The sequence below is a fragment of the Leopardus geoffroyi genome, chromosome B3, assembly GCF_018350155.1.
Source record: "Leopardus geoffroyi isolate Oge1 chromosome B3, O.geoffroyi_Oge1_pat1.0, whole genome shotgun sequence".
Taxonomy (NCBI): Eukaryota; Metazoa; Chordata; class Mammalia; order Carnivora; family Felidae; genus Leopardus; species Leopardus geoffroyi.
Window position 1 is genome coordinate 19,664,827 of NC_059337.1, and position 22,880 is coordinate 19,687,706.

General features: G+C 46.5%; 1 protein-coding gene across 2 annotated transcripts in view; it reads right to left on the minus strand.

Moving 5' to 3' along the window:
• PCSK6 (proprotein convertase subtilisin/kexin type 6) overlaps positions 1-22,880 on the minus strand; it is a 193,090-nt gene that overhangs the window by 114,787 nt on the left and 55,423 nt on the right. For both annotated transcript variants that reach the window (XM_045448813.1, XM_045448812.1), the window contains exons 3-6: positions 12,468-12,578; positions 11,821-11,964; positions 10,133-10,209; positions 7,966-8,054 (exon numbers count right to left, since the gene is read on the minus strand). In XM_045448813.1, the coding sequence (XP_045304769.1) occupies positions 7,966-8,054; positions 10,133-10,209; positions 11,821-11,964; positions 12,468-12,578 (421 nt within the window). The remainder of the gene's footprint in view (positions 1-7,965; positions 8,055-10,132; positions 10,210-11,820; positions 11,965-12,467; positions 12,579-22,880) is intronic.

Sequence of the window (22,880 nt, forward strand, 5' to 3'; positions counted from 1 at the left end):
GTTAATGCTAATTCACTAGTGAGGGGAGGAGAGCTCTTCAGCTACTAGATTGGCAGAAGAGAAGGATCTGGGTCCACAAACACAAGTTTTCGATACCTGCAGCCTTGCTCTCTTCTCTGCTCCTCCCACCCCTCACCCCCCATATTCTAGCATCTTACCGACCTAGAGAGAAAGCCTTCACCTACTCTTCAGCTAGTCATTATTAATAACCAGAAAGTGAGCAGCATAACATCTGTGCAACAATGCTGCAAGAAATAAGGAAAAAGGGGGCATAAGTGCAAGAAAATGATAAATATATAAACAAACATTTCTCCATAACTTAAGGAAAATGTAATTTCTCTCTGAAGCAAGAGATCAAGGATATATAAGGATTTGATGAAGACATGACAAGACAAAAGAAAGGGGTCCCAAGTGTGTTCATCCTTAGGACAGAAATAGAAGGAAAATATTAAACAATGTTAGAAATGAAAGCCTTGGGGTGCCTGAGTGGCTCAGTTGGTTAAGGGTCCAACTTTGGCTCAGGTCATGATCTCACAGTTCATGAGTTTGAGCCCCCCATTGGGTTCTGCCCTGATAGTGTGGAGTCTGCTTGGGATTCTCTCTCTCCCTCTCTCTCTCCCTCTGTCCCGCTGTCTCCAAATAAATACATAAACTTAAAAAAAAAGAAGAAAAAGAAATGAAAGCCTTTATTGGAGTTTTCTCTAGGCAAAAAGACTTTGGCAAAATTCCCAAAGAACTGGAGGACAAGCTTGAGAAAAACTGAAAAAATAAAAATTAAAAATAAATAATTAGGGATGTCTATGTGTCTCAGTTAAGCGTCCAACTTCAGCTCAGGTTATGATCTCATGCTTCACGAGTTTGAGTCCCACATTGGGCTCTGTGCTGACAGCTCAGAGCCTGGAGCCTGCTTCGGAATCTGTATCTCCCTCCCTCCCTCTCTTGCTCAAAAATAAATAAAACATTAAAAATAATTAACAATAAATAAATAAATAAATAAATAAATAAATAAAATGGAAAGGAAACAAAAAGTTAAATATGATCAGAAAGAAATATAGAAGCCAAGAAATAGAAATCCAACATATGTATAAATGGTATGCATGAAGAGTAGAACTGCATATATAGAGCCCAAAATATTCAAAACCATAACAGAAGAAAATTTGCCTGAAATAAAAAAAAAATACCCAGATCTTTCCAATAATATTGATTCCCAAGAACAGCTGCTATAGAATAATCCTCATCCATAGGTGGTCCAGCAAAACTACTAGACTTCATGTTTAAAGGAAGAATTTTACACAAGCCAAAAAGTCAAATCACCTACCGGGGGAAAAATCAGGCTGACCTCAAACTTGTCCAAACAACACTGAATCTAGCGGACAAACGGGGATGTTTGCTAAGTTCTATAAGGATATAATAGATAACACAGATATAATTCAAGTGTAAAGGCAACTTTTGGGCATTCTCAAAGATGAAAGAACTAGGGAGAGACAGCACCTGTTAGCCTTTCCTGAAAAACACTCAGTGATGAAATCCAGTCAACTAAGAGATGAATCAAAAGAAATAATTCAGGAATGGAGTGGCGCCTGGGTGGCTCAGTTGGTTAAGCGTCTGAGTCTTGATTGTGGCCCAGATCATGATCTCAGGGTTTGGGGGACCAAGCCCTGCATCGGGCTGACAAAACAGAGCCTAATTGGGATTCTCTCTCTCCCTCTCTCTCTGCCTCTCCCCTGTTTCATGCATTGGTGTGCTCTCTCTCTCTCAAAATAAATAAATAAACTTAAAAAAATAGTTCGGGAATGGAGATGCCATGCTGAAAATGATGGTGGCAAGACTGAACAAGTGGGAGAATCACAGTGACAGATGATTACAATCAAACCCTGACAATGTAAGGACAATGACAAAAATCTGAATCAAAGTATGAGGGTGAGAATGTGAGAAGAAACTGAAGAACTAATTATCTAATATGGGAAACAGGTAATTAAAAAAAAAGGAACCCTAGACTCTTAAAAGATTTTCATAATCTTGGTTTTCTTTAAAAAAAAAACTTAGAGGATTATTTGAGAAAATATTTCATCATAATGAAATATGTATGTATAGTCCTGCAATTCCTTCATTTCAAGTTAAGTTTGTTTTTTTCTATTAAATTCACATAATGTCAAATTAGGCATTAGAAAAGTAACTTTGGCTTCTTAAAGATTTTCACAATCTTGGGTTTTGTTTTGTTTTTACTAACTGAAAAGGGCTATTTGGAAAATATTTCATTACAATGAAATGTTTATGTGAAGTTCAGCAATGTCTTCATTTCAAGTTAAGTTTCTTTTTCTTCTGTTACATCTACATCAATCAAATTAAGCATAAAATTAAACATTAAACAAATAAAATGTAAACATAAAATTAAATCTGGAGTCCAGCAATTATTCAGTTTGATTTAATTGTGTTATGTTTGTGTAAGATTAAGCTGTATTTATTTTAAGCTGTACATATTTTACTAAAAACAAGTAGAGAATGATCAAATGTCAATGAAATAATAGCCATCCATCTACTATCCATCCATCCATCTATCTGTATATATGAGTGTTTTTTAAGTCTATTCATTTATTTATTTTGAGAGAGAGAGTGAGCATGAGCAGGGGAGGGGCAGAGATAACAAATGTTTGTTGTTCAAGCAGCTACATTTTGTAGTAACTGTCAAGCAGCAATAGATACCTAATACACCATCTATTTGGTAAAGAAATATAAATCACAAGTTTTAGTTCTAATAACTGCAGAGTAGATTCTATCACGCTAACTCCTCTAAAAAGAATAATTATAAATTCTCAACACAATAGTTATTAAATAGAAATGCAACATCTTAAGGTCATTGGAAAGCAACCAGAAGAAGACAGAGGCAGGCACGGGATTCAGTTCTTGAAAGACGGGAACCATATTAGGTATGATGCAAGTTTACGCAACTTTTCTTCTGGGGGAACTCCCCAATTCTCTTCATATGGAGAGGCCAGAACTCAAGCAGGAAAGTGCAATCTAGCTCTCCTGGGGAGTATGGGATAGAGTTTGGGACTGCTAGAGCAGCTGGAAATTGCGATAAATCTCAGAAAGATGAGAGCTACAGAAGAGGACATATAAACTCCTCTCAAACACTTAGCTGTCCCCTGAGCTAAACATGTTTGGGAAAGACTCTAAGAAGTTCAAGAGGAAAAGAACAGCTGGAAGCTGAATGAGCTGAGCAGGTACTTCAGCTGCTGCCCATTACAGGGGAGTCAATTTGGCGTTTGAGTCTTGCCAAGTAAGAGGTTTTGGTAAACATTTCAGTCTTTCCACTGAAATGCCCAAAGGGTCACAATCTAAGAGTAAAGACCATGTGGTTGGGATAAAGAATTTTCCCTAAGGCTAAGAGCAAATCAGAAAGAGATCAACCATAAAAAAAATTAATAATCAAACCATCACAAGTTCAAGTTGAGCTGACTGCTAGAACAAAACTGTACAGCATTCAAAGATCATAGAATGTAGTCTCTACAATGTAGCACAACAATGGCTAGCACACAGTAAAAATTTACCAGCCACGAGCAAAGAAACAGGAGCATATGACCCTATTCCTAACTCAACCATTAGAAATAACCACAAATAACCCAGATATTGGAATTAGTAGAACAAGTCTTTAAAGTAACTCTTCTAAATATGTTAAAGAATCTAAAACAAAAGATAGAAATAATGGGTGAAGAGAAGAAGAATCTCAGGAAAGATTTGGAAACAGTAAAAAGATGTCAAATGGACTTTGACAAAAGGAAGGCACAAGATCTGAAAGTTAAAAAAAAAAAATCACTGGATGGATTTAACAACAGACTAGACACAACAAAAGATAGTATTAATGGACCTGAAGATAGTGCAATAGAAATCATATAATTTGCAACACACAGAGAAAAAAAGGACTTAAAAAAAATGAACACAGCCTCAATTACCTGTAAGGTATATCAAGCAATCTAACAACTATAATCCGTGCCCAAAGAGAGGAGAGAGAAAATAGGGTTGAAAAAAAATTAAACAATGGCAGAAATTTTTCCACGTTTGATTTAGACCAAAAAATAAGAACAAGCCACTAGGAAGCAAAGCAAACCCCAAGCTAGATAAACATGAAGAAAATTATACCAAAGGGCATTGTAGTCACAGGCAAAGCACAGATAGAAAGAAAAAAAAAAAAAAGAAATCACATTACGTAAAGGGGGAACAACAACAGGGATTATAATGGACTCATCATCAGAAACAATGGATGCCAGAAGACAATGTGAGAACATTTTTAAAGTGTTGAAAGAAAAACCTGTCACATTAGAATTCTATGTGCAGAAAAATTTCTTTCAAAAATGAGAATGAAGCGTGCTTGGGTGGCTCAGTTGGTTATGCGTCTGACTTTGGCTCTGGTCATGATCTCATGGTTCACGGATTTGAGCCCCATGTCAGGCTCTGTGCTGACAGAGCTGGCTTCGGATTCTGTGTCTCCCTCTCTCTCTGCCTGCTCCCCTGTCCCCCACTTGTGCTCTGTCTCTCTCTCTCTCTTTCAAAAATAAACATTAAAAAATAAATTAAAGGTGAGAATGAAATAGGGGGTGCCTGGGTGGCTCAGTTGGTTAAGTGTCCAATTCTGATTTCGGCTCAGGTCATTACCTCACAGTTTGTGAGATCAAGCCTTGAGTCAGGCTCTGTGTAACAGCACGGAGCCTGCTTGGGATTCTTTCTCTCCCTCTCTCTCTGCCCTTCCCCTGTTTGCCTGCGTGTGCTCTCTCTCTCCCTCTCTTTCTCAAAATAAATAAACTTTAAAAAATGAGAACAAAATAAAGACATTTTCAGATAAATGCAGAGTAAATTGTTACCAGTACACCTGCACCTCAAAAAACATGAAAAGAAATTCTCAGGCTAAAGAAAAATTGAAAGCAGATAGAAATCCAAAGCTAGAAAGTAAGGATGAGCACTGGGAACGGTAAATATGTAGGTAAATGTATTCCTTGCCATTAATATTTTCCAAGTCAACTGTTTAAAGCAAGAATAACAATGCATATGGGTTTATAACACATGAAGTAAAATATAAAAACAACAGCACAAAGGATGAGGGTGAGTGTGAATTCAAATAATCTGTTTTAGGCTCATACATGATACATGAAGTAGTATACTAGTAATTCCAGGTAGATTGGAATAAGTTAGGATATACGCTTTAATTTCTCGAGCAACAGCTAACAACAACAACAAAAAGTTAAAGGGCCAAGCTCACGGTCAGTTCCATGGGCATCTCACAGAAATTCTGTGGTATGCAGACTCAGAGAGGGAGTCTGTTAGGGGTGCCTGAAGGTTGCCCTGTAGAGGGGTGGGCTTGGAGGAAGAAGGGGTGGCTGCCTGTGTACAAGCATCTTTCGGGACATAGGTGCCACAAGTTCCCCGGGTCAATGCCAGCTTGCCCCTCCATGGCCAGCCCCACCCCATGGCCCCTAACCTTCTGTGGCACGCTCCATGCTGCAGATCCTATTTTGTCATCTGCACTTCCTCCATTCCCAGTTGAATTCTACCGTGTTGAGCTTGTGCTGTGTCCTTGTGATTCTTCCCTCACTAGGTGCTTGCCCTGCCACGCTTGGGATCCCGTCCGCCTCTGTCATTTCAGTACTTGGTCCCATACTGTCTTTTGTGTTCACGCTGTTCATCCCAAAGACCCGTGGAGCTCCTGGGGGTCCCGGGTTGTGTCGGTCTTATCCTTATTCTCCCCTTCGATGGCGAGCACGGTATCATAGTGTACAGTTCATGCTCAAAGATATTAAATGCATTATTAAAATATATTCCTGTCCTCCAGCCCTGGTCATAGAAGTGATCTCTTCAGAATTTGGGCAACTTGGGTATACAATTTTGTAATGAGTATGGAGCAAATCTCTATGAGCAAGAACAAACCATATTCATGTGTACTTCTCTGGAGGTTCTTTATCTCCGTTAACTCTGCTGGCTGCTCATCGCAGTCCACAATATAGGTGTTACCTATCTGCCTGACTCCAGAACCCTCTACACCAGCACTTCTCAAACTGTCATTTTTGTCACACCCTCTAGGGATTTTATTAGAATGTAGATCCTGACTCAGTAGGTCTGGGATGGGGGTTAGGATTCTGCACTTTTAATAGCTCCCAGAGAATGTCAGTGGTACCAGTCCAGGGTCTTTGGGGGAGCAGGGCTCAGACAACCCCAAAGGTGGGGTTCACCTCTCACTCACAACAATGCAAATCACTTTTTTTTCTGCCTCTGAGTTCCAGAAGGAGGAATGGAATTGTTCAGAGGCTCCCTGCAGACTTAGCCCTGAGCCAATGCTTTCATGCATGGCATCTCACTTCATCCTTGTAACAGACCCAGCAGGCCAGCTGACTCTGCCATTCTTCCTCCACAAGTGAAGGAACCGAGGCTCAGAGAGGTCCAAGGACGCACAGCTAGTGGGTAGTAGGAGTGGGATTGGTTCCAGGGTCAGCCTGGTCCTACAGTTCATGGAGAGACTTCTTAGGAGTATTCATGCATTAGAACCTCCAGGGAGAACTTAAAACATCTCAACATCTGTCCACAAAGGAGCGTCCAGGTGACAGAGTGTCCAGATTTGGTCTGCCGGACATACCCTTGGTGGTTAATGCTATCATAAAATGATAAATCCGAGCCACTTCAAAGATTTCCAAGGGAAAGGGCAGGCAGGGCATACTAGTTAAGTAAAAGCTGAGGACTCTCTTTTCAAAATTCAAGAAGTCCCCTAAGGACTGGGTGATCCAGAGAACCCGTGGCCCAACCTCTCCACCTATGTGGCTCATAGTAGACCTGAGGGGGTCAAAGGCAAAAGGCAAAGTCATCTGAGCAAAGGCAAAGCAGCAGGGAAGGCAGCATCCTTGCATGCCATTGAATGAGCATGAGCACCTCCAAACTGAGAGTCCCATGTGAGGACAGCGGTGCCCCCAAACCATCTGGACGGTCAGGGACCATTCACGCTCGTGGCATGTACCTGCTCAGTTCCCAGTCATTTCATTACCTCGGAGTACTTGCTGACTGCCAGTCTGAATTGTCAAACTGCCAGGCTCAGGTGGGGAAGGCAGACTGTTCTCAAGCCTTCTCCTAGCAAGGGTGGCTTCACTCACAAATGGGGAAGCCCAAAAGTGGAAGCAGAAACACCTGGGGTTTTCATAACTGTCCAGAAGAGAGCTGGGCACATAGTGAGTATGAAGAATGCATTCAGTATTCTAAGGATCCTGAGTACCTAACAACGGTTAAGTCAACCATGTCGTAACTGTTTGACATTGCTCCTTACAGGGACCTGGAAGAGCTGCCCCCATTGCCTGTAGTGAACAAGATGGCAGGACAGCTACATTCAGGGGACACTTCATGAAGCAGAGTTGCCATGGGCTGCCCATAAGTCATGAGTGGACTGAGCCAAAGGGAGAGGCGGGGAGAGTTCTTTGGGGTGATGGGAAGAATGTTCCAAGTCCAGGCGTAAATTGGGAAGAGCACGTGTGACTGGGGGACACTATGACAAATGTCCTTTGGCTAATGCTGAGGGGCAGGGGCAGGAGAAGTGGGCCACCAGGCTCGAGCAGGAGTTGGGGCAATGAAAGGCCTTGGTCCCAGGTAAAGACGGTATAGTGTGTTGTGGATGTCACAGGGAGCCGCCATAGGGCTGTGAGCAGCAGGGAACCAACGTGGTCTGGTTGACCATGGTGAGTCAGACTAGCAGGATCGGAAAAGAGAGAGAGGGTGCCTTTCTGATGGCTTTTCAGCCAAAACAGTGAGCGATGCCTCTGCCTCCAGGTCCTGGGCACTGAGTGCTGGCTGCCTGGCCGTGGCACACGGGCACGAGGCTTCAGGCTGTGGCCAGGCCAAGGCCAGAGGCACAGCTGCTGAGCCCTGCAGGGAGGGACCCCCAGCGCCCCTGCAGCGGGCCCTGAAGCTCCCAGGCTGTGTGCTCCCGGACCTTACCTCCTATTTTCGCATTGTATGCTATGCCCACGATGCAGTACGAGTTGTTGGCTGAAGCAGCGACCTCTCCTGCGCACCGGGTGCCGTGTCTGAAGCAGAGCAGAAAACAGAGTCAGGGCTCAGCCCCCCGATTTGTAGTGGGTTCGGTGCAAGGCTCGGGTCTCCTACAGTAGGACAGTCAGTTATCCCTAAGTCCAGATGGGACACGAAGCCTATGTCCTGCCTCCTTCTCTACTCGCCACCACTTACCCTGCCCCCCATGGCTGGCTCCTCTGGGAGGGGGCACCAGGCCAGGGTTTGCATAGACCTGGGTGGTCCTGTCCCCGCCACACCAGCACGGACAGGCAGGCAAACAGGACCTTCCCGCCACCCTGCAAACTGCAAGCACCTGCTCAGGGGTGGCTCTTCCCCATAACCCCCAGACCGAAGTGAGGGGCTCCTGCTCCCAGCACCCAGGGTCCCCGGGCTCCCCCACCCCGAGCTATTCATTCACACGACTGACAACACACTGCTTTTGGCACACTGCAGGTGTGGCGTAAACATCTGCCCGGCTGACGGGACGGAAGAAAGAACAAATGTGTTCTCTGTGTACCTGCCACCCCCATGCTCACCTCCAGAGAGCCCCCCCTTCACCTCCATGGCCATTTAAGCCGGAAGAGTGCTCGAAATTGGACACTCAACAGTAGCGGAGGGACTACGAAGAAATTACCAGAAAAAACAAATTGCTTTCCTCGGTAATGACTCCATTTTCCAACGTGCTGCATCCAGGCAATTCCTCTAGCAGAGGCCAAAATACGGGCGAGTTTAAACAACACATCTTTGAGGACAGTCCACAGGGGATTAGAATCATTGATTCAAATTTAAAACCGTCTTTTAAAAGAGTCCTGGGTCTGCGTGCTACCCTCTGGTGGGGGGGTCATTTGTCCTTCTGTGGACCTCGTGCGGCCCCACGGCCAGGGCTGTTCACAGTGTCACGGAGCTCCATGTCTCGCCCAGATTCAATCCTATCCTTCATGGGTCACTGCATCGCATCTGGATCATTCCTCCCTGCCCCCTGGATGTGTGGTGGGGAAATGAGGCACCCTGCGCCCCAGGCATGCTCGCTGCTGAGCAGGAAGGGGCACCTTGGGACGTGAGGCAGGAAAGCAGCCCTCAGGGCTGGGGCCTTGGCGGGCTCTGGGGAGCTCTGGGTCTGTTGTGTTGAACATATCAGCCTGGCCGAGCCTCCCTGCACAGCACAGAGAGGGCACCAGTATTTGAACCTCACCAGGGACTCTACAGAAAAGCAAAACACTATATGGAGGGAGAATGCACCTTGGCAAGCATCATGTTAGAAGAGGGAGGGAAGAAAAGGGCTTTTGTTCTTTTCCTCTAAATATTTTTGGAGGGATGGTAAGAGCTTAGGGCATGGGGCACGCTAGCAGAGAGAAGACAAGCAGGACGCAGCAAACTGAACTCCCAGGAGCAGGTTTGCGAAGCTGGACACTACCCCCAGGACTGCCACGAACAGCACACAAGTCACCTAGCTCTCCAGATCCTGCCGCCTTCATTTGCAAAGTGATGAGAAAAACCATGGAGGCTGCACGCCCACAATATGCGTATGCGGTCTTCGCCTGTCTGCTCGCCCGCCTACAACCTGGGAGGTAGGGAGCACTGTCTCCACTGCAAAGTCTCTAAGAGACTGAGAAGGAGCCACACAGCCAGGAATGGTAGAGCTGGGGTTTGAACCCAGATTTATCCAACATCCCTCATGCATGCCCCACCTCTCTCATAAGGTCACAAGTGGCGACAAAAAAAGCTCAGCATGTGACCTCTGTGCTCCAATAGGCCCAACTGCTGTCTTAACGCAATTGGTCACGGAGACCACTAGATTCAAGGGCTATTCCTTTCCAATATTCCGAAAAGGCTGGAAACAGGAACAATGTTGGCCAACATCCATTTCTAGCTGAACATCCATTTCTTGCTTCTTCCCTAAGACACAAAGTCCACAGAAGGTGTCTTGGGCCTGAAGGGCTGTGTGGGTCTGGCTTCTGGCTCCCGGGTTAGTCCCAGACACTGGCCAGGTTGCCCCATCACCCTTCTGGAATCCCTACTGGGGGCCAGTTCAATAGTGATTCTGCAGGGAGAGGGACAGGCAAGTAAGGAAAGAGGAAACAAAGTGACATACTTATTTTCATTGCTGGCATCATATCGTGGGGATGGGTCATAATCATTTCCGTTGACATCATAGCTGGCGTAGGAATCCTAAGAGATGAAATCTTAATGACTGAGGGAAATTAAAGCATGCTTTTAAATGTTTTTATGCAACTATTAGAAAGTTAGAGAAAAACACACACTTGGTGCTCTCGTATGATAATTATCATCTTACATATATTCTTATTGCGGTAAAATGCACACACAAAATGTACCACCCTAACCATTTGAAAGTATAAAGTTCAATAGCATCAGACTTCAATGGTTACTCAACATCACCACCACGCATCCCTGGACATCTTCGTCTTACAAAACTGACACCCTGCACCCATCAGACACTAGCCTCCCCCTCCCCCAGCTCCTGGGAACCCCCACCCTACTTTCTGTCTCTATGAATTTGAGTTCTCTAGGTGCCTCAGATAAGCAGAATCACACAGTATTTGGGGTTCTTGTGTGTGTGTGTGTGTGTGTGTGTGTGTGTGTGTGACTGGCTTCTTTCATTTTTTTAAGTATGTATGTATGTATGTATGTATTTATTTAGAACAAGCAGGGGAGGGGCAGAGAGACAGCGAGAGAGAGAATCCCAAGCAGGCTCTGTGCCTCAGGGCAACTTGGGGCTGAAATTCATGAACCGTGAGATCATGACCTGAGTTGAAATCAAGAGTCAAATGCTTAACTGACGAAGCCACCCACCCAGGCGCCCCTTATTTCACTGAATTCCTCAAGGTTCATCCATTTTGCAGTATGTATCAGAATTTCCTTCATCGTACACTTTTAATATGCATGTCTTTGTTTATATACCCATAATCATAGTATTCATATAATTTCATATCTTCCTTCTAAAACACATCATAAAAGTCCTCAGTTGTTGACTTCAAAACTGTCATTTTAAAGGGCTGCATGAGGTCTATGAAACAGATACATGGTTGACTTAACCATTGTTAGGTACTCAGGGTCCTTAGGATACTGAATGCATTTCTCATTCTCACTATGCGCCAGGCTGTCTTCTTGACATTTATGAAGACATTTAATCCTTACGATAACCTGATGAGATACCATTTTACAGACGGTGACACTGAGGCACAGAGAAGTGAAGCAACCTGCCCAAGGTCTCAGAGCTAATCAGCTGCAGAGCCAGAATAGGAACTCAGGCAGTTGGGTCCAGAGCCCAGGCTTTAATCACATCCTGTTCCTTGTTGCTCATGTTAGTATGATGATCATCCACACATGTGTTTCTGAATTCTTTAGGATCTATTCCCAGAAGTACATGTGACTCCTCAAACATCTAAAAAAATTGTTCTGTGAAATCCTGGGCTCCAGGAGGCAGAGGGAAGTACGGTTTGTCAATCCTTCTCAACATGGTTTTCTGTATTATTTGTTTGTTTAGAGCATGAATGAGGGAGGGGCAGAGGGAGAGGGAGAGAAAGAATCTTAAGCAGGTTCTATGCTCAGCACAGAGCTCAATGCGGGGCTTAATCTCATGACCGTGAGATCATGACCTGAGCTGAAATCAAAAGTCCAACATTTAACCCAGGTGTCCCTCTATATTGTTTAATACAGTGGGTGAGGGGAGAGAAATGGCACCTTATGGTTTTTAAAATCTGGATTTATTTAATGACTAGCATGGTTGAATATCCTTGCACGTTTCTGGGTTTGACTTACATAATTCGGGGCCAGGTCGGGGTGATTCCTCTCTATGCCATCATCAAGGATGGTGACCACCACGTTTTTGCCCGTGTAGCCCTTCTTCCACGCTGCCTGGACGTTCATTTCTGACCGGCAGCGGCTGTTCTTGTCGCCACAGTGCTGTAGGCACAGAAGACACAAAGCCCCCCCAGCATGGGCACTCCTTGCGCCCATACTGTGGCATGAAATAGACATACCATACCGTGTAAATGCAGCAGGGGAGGAAACATTTCTCCATGCCTTAGCAGAGAGACTCTCCCATGCATTTCCAGGAAGCGCTCCACATGCTTTCTGCACCCAGCAATCTACCTGCCCATTTTCCCAGGGCATTATCTCCTTTTTTGGGGGGGGGTGGGGCTCTCATTTCACTATTAGTCCTGAGTTTGCCTTAAATCACTCCACTGCTCAAGGGCTCCACCACCACCCCCTGGAGACTTTCACATAATTTCTAAAAAATTTTCATGAGAAAGTTTGTGCTACCCAGCATTAAAAAGTAGGGGTTTCTCACCCATATGAAGTGTGTCTGTTTCGAGTTGTCGTGAGAATTTAGCTTTGCTGGGGGAACTGAACCCATCACGGCGCTGCCGACACCCTGGGGGCAGCAAGGCCCACACCCTACTCACCATGTACCACATGTTGGACCAAATGGGGTCGTTGAAATAGAGGGCCTGAGGGTCACCTCGCACCTGCCTCTTCACCCTGCGTTTAACTTCTTGTTGTTGGAGCCATTTCACCTGGCAGGGAGAAATGAGGTTACTCTTCATTTTAAAGAGGATCTCATGATCACCTGTAGCTTCTCTGTGGGTGCTACAGGTGTCCCTTTTCATGAATATCTCTGGCATAGGGGTCTTGGATGGTAAACACCAAGGAGACATTTTCACTCCTAGTGACAATATTTAAATCTGAGAACTTGTCTGTGTATGTGTCAGGGAAAACAGTGCCACTCTCATAGGTTTTGAAATCGTTCTACTAAAATGAAAAAAATCCAACAAAAATAAAAACAAAAAAAAAAGCAAAAAAAGACTTTGTGGAATTGCCAGCAAATTGTCTGGTGACCCTTGTCCAGAATATGAAGGAACTCCATGTATAAGAATGGTGAGAGCAGAGCAATTGATCAAATGGTTATTGGCAGTTGGAAGCAAGATATTCTACAGAAAGGACAGGAATAAGTAAATTATAGTAATCCATACTTTGGAATTTTTAGCAGCCACTGGCAACATGGTACCAAAACAAGCACAGAGAAAGATCTAGAAAGAGGTACAGTAAAACATTAATGCAGCAGTTGGGGCGCCTGGGTGGCGCAGTCGGTTGAGCGTCCGACTTCAGCCAGGTCACGATCTCGCGGTCCGTGAGTTCGAGCCCCGCCTCGGGCTCTGGGCTGATGGCTCAGAGCCTGGAGCCTGTTTCCGATTCTGTGTCTCCCTCTCTCTCTGCCCCTCCCCCGTTCATGCTCTGTCTCTCTCTGTCTCAAAAATAAATAAACGTTAAAAAAAAAAATTAAAAAAAAACATTAATGCAGCAAATCTTTGTTGGTGATATTATTGCTAATTTAAAATTTCTAAATTATTTTCAGGGTTTTATAAATCTTCATTTAGCATAACTTGCCTTCACCACCAAGGAAAATAGTTTGAGAGGGAGTATACTTGGTATTTAAGAGCAGGAATCTAGGAGCCTCCTTGCCTAGATTCAAAACCCAGTCCCATACTCACCAGTGGTATGACTTAGAGCGGTCTGGTAACCTCCCTGGCCTCAGTTTGCTCATCTGTACAATGGGCATCATAATGGGTTGTCATGAGTGGGCACTGGCATATGAACTGGTGTACATAAAGTGCTCACATCTGTGCGTGTGTGTGTGTGTGTGTGTGTTTAAGAGTTCTTCAAGGTAGAAGAGTTTTGTTTGTTTTTTTTTAACTTTTAAAAGATCATGGGGAAAAGAATTCCCATGCCCTGAGGTGAATCATTTTCTTGGTCCTGCTGCCATGGTCTGATTCAGTAATGGCTCCCTCTGGGGCTCAGTCTGGTGCTGGGGTGGAGACAGGCAGAATGAGGGTGACTGGGCCCTGCTCTTGGGAGTTTGTGCTCTAGTTGGGGGCCCCCCATCAAGCAGCCCAGAGTGCGACGCAGGCTCTGAGGTAGCAGGTGGTGGCACAGGGCAGGGAAGGTAGAAGAGGAGGAAAGGGGGGGTTGGGAGCTTCAAGGGTGGGGCAGTGGAGGCTGAGGGTGACCTGGAGGCCAGGCAAAGATGGTCAGGCTCAGCTCCACGGCTGCCACAGCCCACTGTGGGAGCCACACCCAAGGCAACTCTTGAAGGGAATAAAAGCATCCAAGGGTAGAGGGGCAAGATACCTTCCCTCAGACCTCTCTTGGCCTCGACTTCCCCACACTGTCCTGAGGGAGGAAAGTGGAACAGTCCCATACCCAGCCTTATATTTAAGGGTGGGGATTGATCTGCAAGGCAGCCTTCGTTGACAGGACCAAATGCTTACGAAGAAGTACCACAGCCTGTCCCACCACTAATGAGCTCTGTCCATGAGACCCCAGTAGACCAGGTTCCTTAGAAACACTGCAAACAGGGGTGCCAGGGTGCCTCAACTGGTTAAGTGCCCAACTCTTGGCTTCCACTCAGGTCATGACCTCACTGTTCGTGAGTTTGAGTCCCACATGGGGCTCCATGCTGATGGTGCACAGCCTGCTTGGGATTATCTCTATATCTCTGCCCCTCCCCTGCTTGCACTCTCCCTCTCTCTCTCCAAACAAATAAACTTAAAAAAAAGAAAGAAAGAAAGAAACACCACAAGCCTCTCAAAAACAATTTCAGACCAGGTACTAAAACTAACCCCCACCCCAAGTCCTAGATAATGTATAATTCCCATGGAGAGATACTTCTATGAAAACTATACAATAAGATATTTTGTTCATAACACTCTCTGATGGCATTTTGCAACTTCCCCAAGTATCACTGCCTGAACCAGAAACATTGACTTGGTAATATTTCCTAATCTGCTAAATATCCCATTACACAATAAGGTGTTATGTATCCCACTGATGGCTCCAAGCTCCCTGGGATGTTCCCATCCATCTTGCCCCACTGACTCACCACCCATCTTACTACCGTCCAGCACCTTCTGACTTCTATGGTCACCAGGCCCCACCTGCAGTTACAAAGGAGGAAGTGAACTCTCTTCCAAGCCCGAGTGGGTGACTCCCCCAAATCAGGTGACATGGGAAAGCATGTCGCCAGAAGTCACAAAATAGTCCCCTAGTGGGATGAAAGAGCGTGGGCATCCTGGCTCGAATCATGACTGGACTCTGGGTAATAACCCAATGTTAACACAAGTTCTGAGGGTAGGCTGTGATGGCACAGGTTCCAAGGCACAGTTTGGGGCTCTCTCTTTAGCGTGGTCTCAGGGACAGCCCTCTCTCCTGTGCCAGGTCATTATGAGTCTTTGACAGCCATTGAGGCACTGTCAGGCCAATGGAACTGAATATAACAAATTATTCAGATGGAATCGCAGGTGACCCTACTGTCACAGACTGATTCAGCCAGTAGTCACTTGGTCTGGGCTTCCCATTTTCTTTCTCTTGGCTCCAATCACTGCCTCGTTTCTCAGCCAACCACAGAGAAGTACAAGAGGATCCTGGATTCCTGTATCCTGCCTTTGCCATGTCTACCTGCCCTGATTTCCCTGTGGTTGCATATTCAGTTGCCTGCTCAACAAAGTTGCATTGAGTTTTACTGTGTTTCTGATGCATAAGTACCACTGGGTCCCATCCAGGACCAAAGCACCCTCCCCTGTGCCCCCAGCTCAGATACAGAGTTCTGTAGATGGCCGTCAGGTTGGAACCCAGGGTCTAATGGCCTGGCTAGGAAGGTCAGAGTGCTGATGACCCAAACCACGTGACTGAAACATTAGCTCTCCCTTCAAATAGTATCTGTACCTGTCCTTGCTAAAGGGGTTACCCATGAAGAGTGATGTGATTCACGAGAAAGGGATACATGGTTTAGGATCTCCAAGGAGGTATCACTCACGGAATAGATTCTTCTGCAGCTCTCGAGAAGAAATATGGTGGAACAGTGAAGTGGTAATGATGGTGAGTATCAAGCCTGGGAGGGAGACTGAGGCTAGTTTCCCTTATGCACATGATTATCTTTATTAGAAAAGGCAACCTAAGATCCTTTGTGGGGTTTCAAGTATTTTTCATAATATTTCTCTGGTAGTGTACCTGGGCTGTCCATTTACATTGAAGCTTCACTTGTCACCTATCCAGATCCCTCAGAACTTCCCTGGGAGGTGTTCCGCCTTTCTCTTGGTGAAAGATGCAGGGGAGGAGACAGTGGCGCGCATGATCTACCTTTCAAGGCCACAGACATAGAACTAAACTAAACTCAAGTAAGACTGCAAATGAATGGACCTGGAGCACAATAAAATATATTTAGTGTCTATGTATGCCTGGTAAGAGTTGAGCCCAACCTCCTTACGAAGAGAATAGGCTGATCGTCAAATCGTCAGATCTTTGGATTGAAGGAAGGGGGAAATACTGCACACAAGAAGGAACCTGCTTGTTGTAATTCGCCCTCTGTAGGTTTTCCAGTGGGTTGATGGTGGCCTCCCAAAAGGTATGTCCACCCAGAAGTAATTAAAGTTAAGGAGCTCCAGATGAGATCACCCTGGATTATTTGGGTGTGCCCTAAATTCCAATGACAAATGTCCCCATATAAGAACACAGGGGAGAGGCGCCTGGGTGGCTCAGTCAGTTAGTTAGTCAGCTCAGGTCATGATCTCACGGTTCGTGAGTTTGAGCCCTGCATCAGGGTCTCTGCTGTTAGCGCAGAGCCTGCTTCAGATCCTCTGTCTCCCTCTCCCTCTGTCCCTCCCCTGCTCTCTCTCTCTCTTTCAAAAAAAATAAAATAAACATTAAAAAAAATGGCAGGGGAGACTAGAGACACAAGAGGACAAGCCCTTGGGAAGACAGAGACAGAGGCAGAGGTAGGAGGGACACAGCCACAGGCCCAGGAGCAGCTGGAGCCACCAGAAGCTGGAAGAGGCAAGAAAAGATTCTCAACGAGAGCCTTCAGAGGAGCTACCGCCATGTCGGTACCTTGAGTTCAGACTTCTGGACTCCAGATTGTGAGACGATAAATTTCTATTGTTTCAAGCCACCCGGTCTGTGATCATCTGTTACGGCTGTCCTTAGAGAGTAACACAGGTTTAAATCATGGCCTTAATCAGGGCTGAGATGTTTAAATGTTTGAGAATCCATGAGGCTGTCCTGCAGAAGGAGGATCTGACAGCCCAGGTTTGGCCAGACCTCCCCTCTCGCCGCTGGTGACGAGAACACACAGGACCCCAGAGGAGGGACCACAGTGGCCGAGGCTGGGTGCCGAGGCCGAGTGCACTGGGCCGGGGAGAGATGCTCCAGGCAGAGGCTCTTGACCAGTATTTTAAACGCTGGAACAGCTGTCCTGGTGCACCCCCTGAGGCCAGCTCTCGCTAGAACCACTTCCCACACAGACCTGGAGCTCTGGCCCCGACTGCTCCTTCCCCGGTAAGCCACAGGGCACCCAACACCTCTCCCCACCGCCACCTCTCACATTCCAGCTGCCCCCAAAGTGAGCCTGCTCCCCACTCAGGCCCCACTCGGCCTGCTGATTCTCCCTTCTAGCTCAGTGGCATGAAAACGCACCCATTCTCCAAATCAGAACAAAACTGGAATCCGCCCCAATGTGAGGGCCTCACATTCAGTCTGCTAGAGGTGTCAGGGTCCTGTCCCCTCTTTTTATGGCCGTGGCCAGTGCCCCTTGTTTCTGGGTGGTCACAGGACTGTCAGGGTGTCCCTGCCCCAGGACCAATGCAGAAATGCAAATCTGACCCCCTGACCCTCACTCTACCCCAGGTCACTCTCTCCTGGTCTTCCACATCCAGCAGCAAGTGTCCAAGGCTGGGCTGTGCCACAAGCTCTATGCCTTCTGACTGGCGTGTGCTCCCTGCCTTTGCTGGGCCATTTCCCTGTATTCACCTTTTTTTTTTTTTTTTTTTTTTTTTTTTTTTTTTTTTGTGTGTGTGTGTATTAATTTTGAGGCAGGGCAGAAAGAGAGGAAGAGAGAGAATCCCAAGCAGGTTCTGTACCATCAGTGCAGAGCCCAATGCAAGGCTCAAATTCATAAACCATGAGATCATGACCTGAGCTGAAGTGGGAGACTTAATGGACTGAGCCACCCAGGCACCCCTGCATTCCTCTTTTAACTATTATGCACCCTGGAAACCTTGTCTGACATCCAGGCTGGCTGTTGAGGGGCTGCTAGACTCCCCTGCATGTCTCTTTACCAGTGCCTTTGCCCCACAATGTGGACATTATCTGTTCAGGGGCCCTCATTTCCTCAGTCATGTTAGCAAATACATGCCCTGTACCACGTACTTCTCAGCAAAGATAGGCTGGACCGAAGTACTCTCCTGTTTCTCACTGAAAAGGCAGATTAAAAACGGATGCAGGCTGAATACAAACTTAGGTGTGCATCTGCCAGAGGTCAAGGGCTTGTCCTGCACCTCATTCTTCCAACACTGGCCAGTCTGTAATTGGACATACCTGGGGGTTGGGCTGATGCCCCTCTGCTCCCCACTGGCCTGGATTTTGCTCACCCCTGTATTTCAGTGTATCAGGCAATGCGTGGCACAGAATGGGAGCTCACTAAATGCTTTCTTGAACGAAGGAGTGCTGTTAAGTGACTACATTACGGATTACAAATATAGCATAACTACAAGTAGACTTTTAAAAACATATTTCAGAGGAGAAAATGCGATGGAGTCTCAAGGACCACCCGATGACCTCGGTTGATCATTTGTGGAAGATCAACGGGAAATGATCTGGAGCCAGAGCAATGTTTGCCAAAGGCCACATCTGGCCCAAACGCAAATCATCTCTCTTAGCAAACCTGTATAGACCTGTATAGAGAGAGTGTCTTGATTTCTTCAAAGTCATATTTTGAAGGTGGAACTTCACACTGACCCTTTTCTTTTTATCTATTTTTTTTTTTTTGTACGTTTCTTGCTAAACATGCAGCATATTTATCATAGAAAGTTATTTGCTCTGGGGGAGAGAATTCTAGTCATACAGAAGACTTCATAATCTTCCCAAGGTTATGTGAATAGCACTTCTCCCTTTTGCCGGCCTGCCCCTCCAGCTTTCTTCTGGAGAAGTCAAATTAAAACTAGGCATCTGGTGAATGCCACTCTGTAGATAAGATAAGACAAAATTTAAAGATGTGTATAAAGAGCTAACAGAAATGAGCAGGATCCCACTAGATGGCCTGCGGGTGTCATGGGTTATCAGTGCTACTGGGCTGTGAATTGGCCAAGCATTTTGGCAGGCGTGCCTTGGGCAGACCTGGTCATGTTCTCTTCCCTGGGGCCACAGGCATGCTGCCAGACCAGAAGCTGGCCTAGCACATCTGCTGTAGGTTTGACAAGTGACAAAGGGGTTTATTTTGTAGCTTCCTCCCATAAGCCAATGACACCAGGGAGAGCATGAAAACCCAGCCACATTCCACCTGAAGCCATCATGTGCCCGTGTCCTGCCGTAAAGCCCTCAACAGCTCACAGGGGCCGCTCTAGGGCTTGAGAAGTCTCAGGAACTTGGTGGGAGCTGGAAAGTCCTAGAGGGGGGCTCCAGAGTCTTTACTGTGAGATGGAGCTAAGGCAACAAAGGCCATTTGCAGAGATCCTTGACCCCACCGCCTCTCGTGTCCCCACTACCTCAAGGGGAAGGGCACGCATTTGACTCAAGCTGCTAAAATCCTTGACATGCCTTGTATGCCCAGTTTGTTGAAAGTTAATTCTATACAGATTCTGGTTTCCATGCACAGTTGTATCCAGCACGTGGGAGCCAATTCTTGCCAGCTCTCTGTTTTCTTTCTCTTTCTCCCTTAGCATCATCAAAGGGAAGGACAGTTTGCTGAAGGACAGGGCATTCCCTCTACTGTTCACCTTGAGTAAGCCAGCCCCTGAATGTAGACCAGGGAAAATCTGTGGAAGAAGTCCAGACCCCTGAGGGTCCAGGTGCTATCAAATCCTAAGACCTCCTTCCAGGGAGAAGCAGAAGTAAAGTAGGTGATAAGTCTCTGACTCACTTCCCCTGTGGGAGATTGCCTGAGCTTCCGCCTCCAATCTGCAAAGTCAACGGGTTGGCTCAGCCCACTCCGAAGACCCTTTGGCACTCAATGGTCTGTGATGCTTAGATCTTGATTCTCATCAACACTGGACCCCTCTCAACACCTTGTCCCAACACTTGTTGGGCCAACTTTCAACCAGGTGAAGAGTTAAGTAAGAAGCCAACTCACTGAGTGAGGAATTTAAAGAAAGAAAAACACTGCTCCCTGACAAGTGCATGTGACCTTACGGTTTTCAAGGTCGTCCCTCTCTCATGATAGGCAATGGTTAATGCATACGCAAGAAGAGCAGGAAGCTAAGGTGGGCCTTCTTGCCCCAGGGCCCAGAGTCCCTCAAGAATGGAAGGACAGCCTATGGTCCCAGGAAACCCCAGAAACTACTGGCAAAGTGGTGTGGATATGAGCACATGATTTCTTTCTTCTTCTGGAGAGAGAGAGAGAGAATCCAGAACTTTCATCAGCTTTTCAAAAGGGATCTACGATTCTAAAATGGGTAAGAACCATTAAACTCAGCTAGGCTCAAGGAGTAGAAAGTGGATCGGGGCTTTCCATGTAAGGATTTGAGAAATGGAGAAACAGAGCAGCACTGATGTTCCTGGGGAGCAGAGGGGACCAGCCCCACAGGCAAGCAATGATTAGACAGCCTCACTATAGCCTGTCTCAGTGAGATGCCCAAGCCCACCTGAGGGTATCACCTCGGGGCAGGGTAGGGGATGCTGAGCTGCTATGGCAGTTGCTCAGCTGGAAACCCAGCAGCAGGGCAGCATAAGAGGGAGAGGAGAAGGAAGATGAACCAACAAAATAAAGGGTATTCTAACTTGGCATAGAAACCTACCTCCTTCCTCCCCCAGTGGCATGGAGGCACCTGGAAACCTAGCCCTTCCCCACTTCCTCATTCTACAGCCACAACTGAAACAATGTGTAGACCATCTCTCCAATTCTTGCCATCTGAGCTGAACTACATGAGCCAAAGGATGACTGCTTTATATTGGTGAGAGATGATTGTACTCATTCTGCCCATTTTGGAGACTAGTAGGTGTGAAAGTACTTTGGAAAATTGGGTCTATTCTTTCATTTATAAGTTAGTTCTTACTTGGCTGAAATGAAAGAGAGTTACCCTTGTTCTCCCTGACCCTCTTGAGCATCACCTGCCTCTACTCATGGGCAATGGGGCAGGTAGCCAAAGCCTAGGTCCCCCGCGTTCACCAACCAGATACTGGTCAGCACGCCTGGTATCCAGCCAGTATTGTCTGTACTTTTGTCATTGTAGGCTTTAGTGATACAGGATGCAGCTTAATTAGCTCATCTGGGCCCTTTTTAGGATTTTTATTATTTTTTTTAATGTTTATTTATTTTTGACAGAGAGAGAGAGAGAGAGAGCGAGCATGAGTTGGGGAGGGGCAGAGAGAGAGGGAGACTCAGAATCCGAAGTAGGCTCCAGGCTCTGAGCTGTCAGCACAGAGACTGATGAGGGGCTCGAACTCACAGACTGCGAGATCATGACCTGAGCCAAAGTCGGGCGCTCAGCTGACTGAGCCACCCAGATGCCCCAGGATTTTTGTCATAATGTTACCAAGGCAGGGCACAAGTCACATCTAAAGTAGTTACATAAAAAGAAGCTGATAAACAAATGATAACAGATATAACTTGCTTATGTGAACCTACTCTGTGCAAATTGAGATATGTTTCAATAAACATTTACTAAGTGTCTGTCTACTATTCGCTGGGTAGTCTGCTGGACCTGCATGGGAATAAAAACAACTAAGATGTGGCCTTGGCCCTCAAGAACTTTATAATTCACTGGCAAGAGATGGGCTTACATGCTTTTAACTGTAAGCTCCTCCACCTCAGGTCAGCTCACCTCCCCATCACCTCTCCTTGGGTTCCAGAAAACTTAACAGTCTCCCCAGCCTCATGCTCCAGGCCTCCCTGCCTCCCTGGGAACCATCTGCAGCTCCCACCAACCCCATCCCTGTCACCAAGCACACTAAACCACTCGTCACTCCCACCAAACGTTGCCGTATGCTCCTGTGTGCTCCCACCCAGGCCCGCAATCTTGGCACTATTTCCAAAATGGCCAGGAAACAGATGTTACAGGAACAAAAGGGAGGAGGCCGTGGTCAAACAAGTCCGATAGCTGCCGAGCTAGACAGGCTTCTTTCCTTCCTTCAAAGAGGAAGACGGTGCAATTTCTCCTACATCTATGTGACCACTAAACTTTTCAAGATGGCGCATCTCCCGTGACAGCGGTCAGCTCGGAATGAGGGCTGGATGTGGAGGCCCCCCAGACCCTCTCTGGCCCTGCCACTGCTATGCTCAAATGTCAAGCTGGGACAAGAGTAGTGAGAAAAACAGACATGACGCCTCTGCTCCTGGAATCCAGTGAGGAAGATAGATTCTAATGGAATAGTCTCGCAAGTCTCGAATATAAATATACAACTATAGGAAGAGCAAGTAAAGTCAGAGGACTCTGAGCCAGCTTCTGGCAGCAGGCACACATGAGCCGAGACAAGCGGGGGAGGAAGAGACACAGTGGGGACAGGCAGCCTGTGCAAAGACTCTATAGGGGGAAAGAGCCCATGCTGTCTGAGGGGTTGTAAAGGCCAGAGTGGCTGGGGCCCAGGGGCCACAGGGAGGCCAGAGGAAGAAAGTCCTGGAAGGGACATCCTAAGGGACAGTGGTACCATCATATGTGTGTTTCATAAGACCTCCTGGGAGAGTGGAGAGCAGACTGGTGAGAGGCAAGGAAGTCTGCGACAGGCCAGGAAGGAGGGCAGTGCAGTGGTCCACGTGAGAGAGGGCGGGGGTGCAGGGGGCAACACAGGACAAGGGCAGCACAGAGCTGTACAGGGTGTGGAACAAGTGTGGTGTG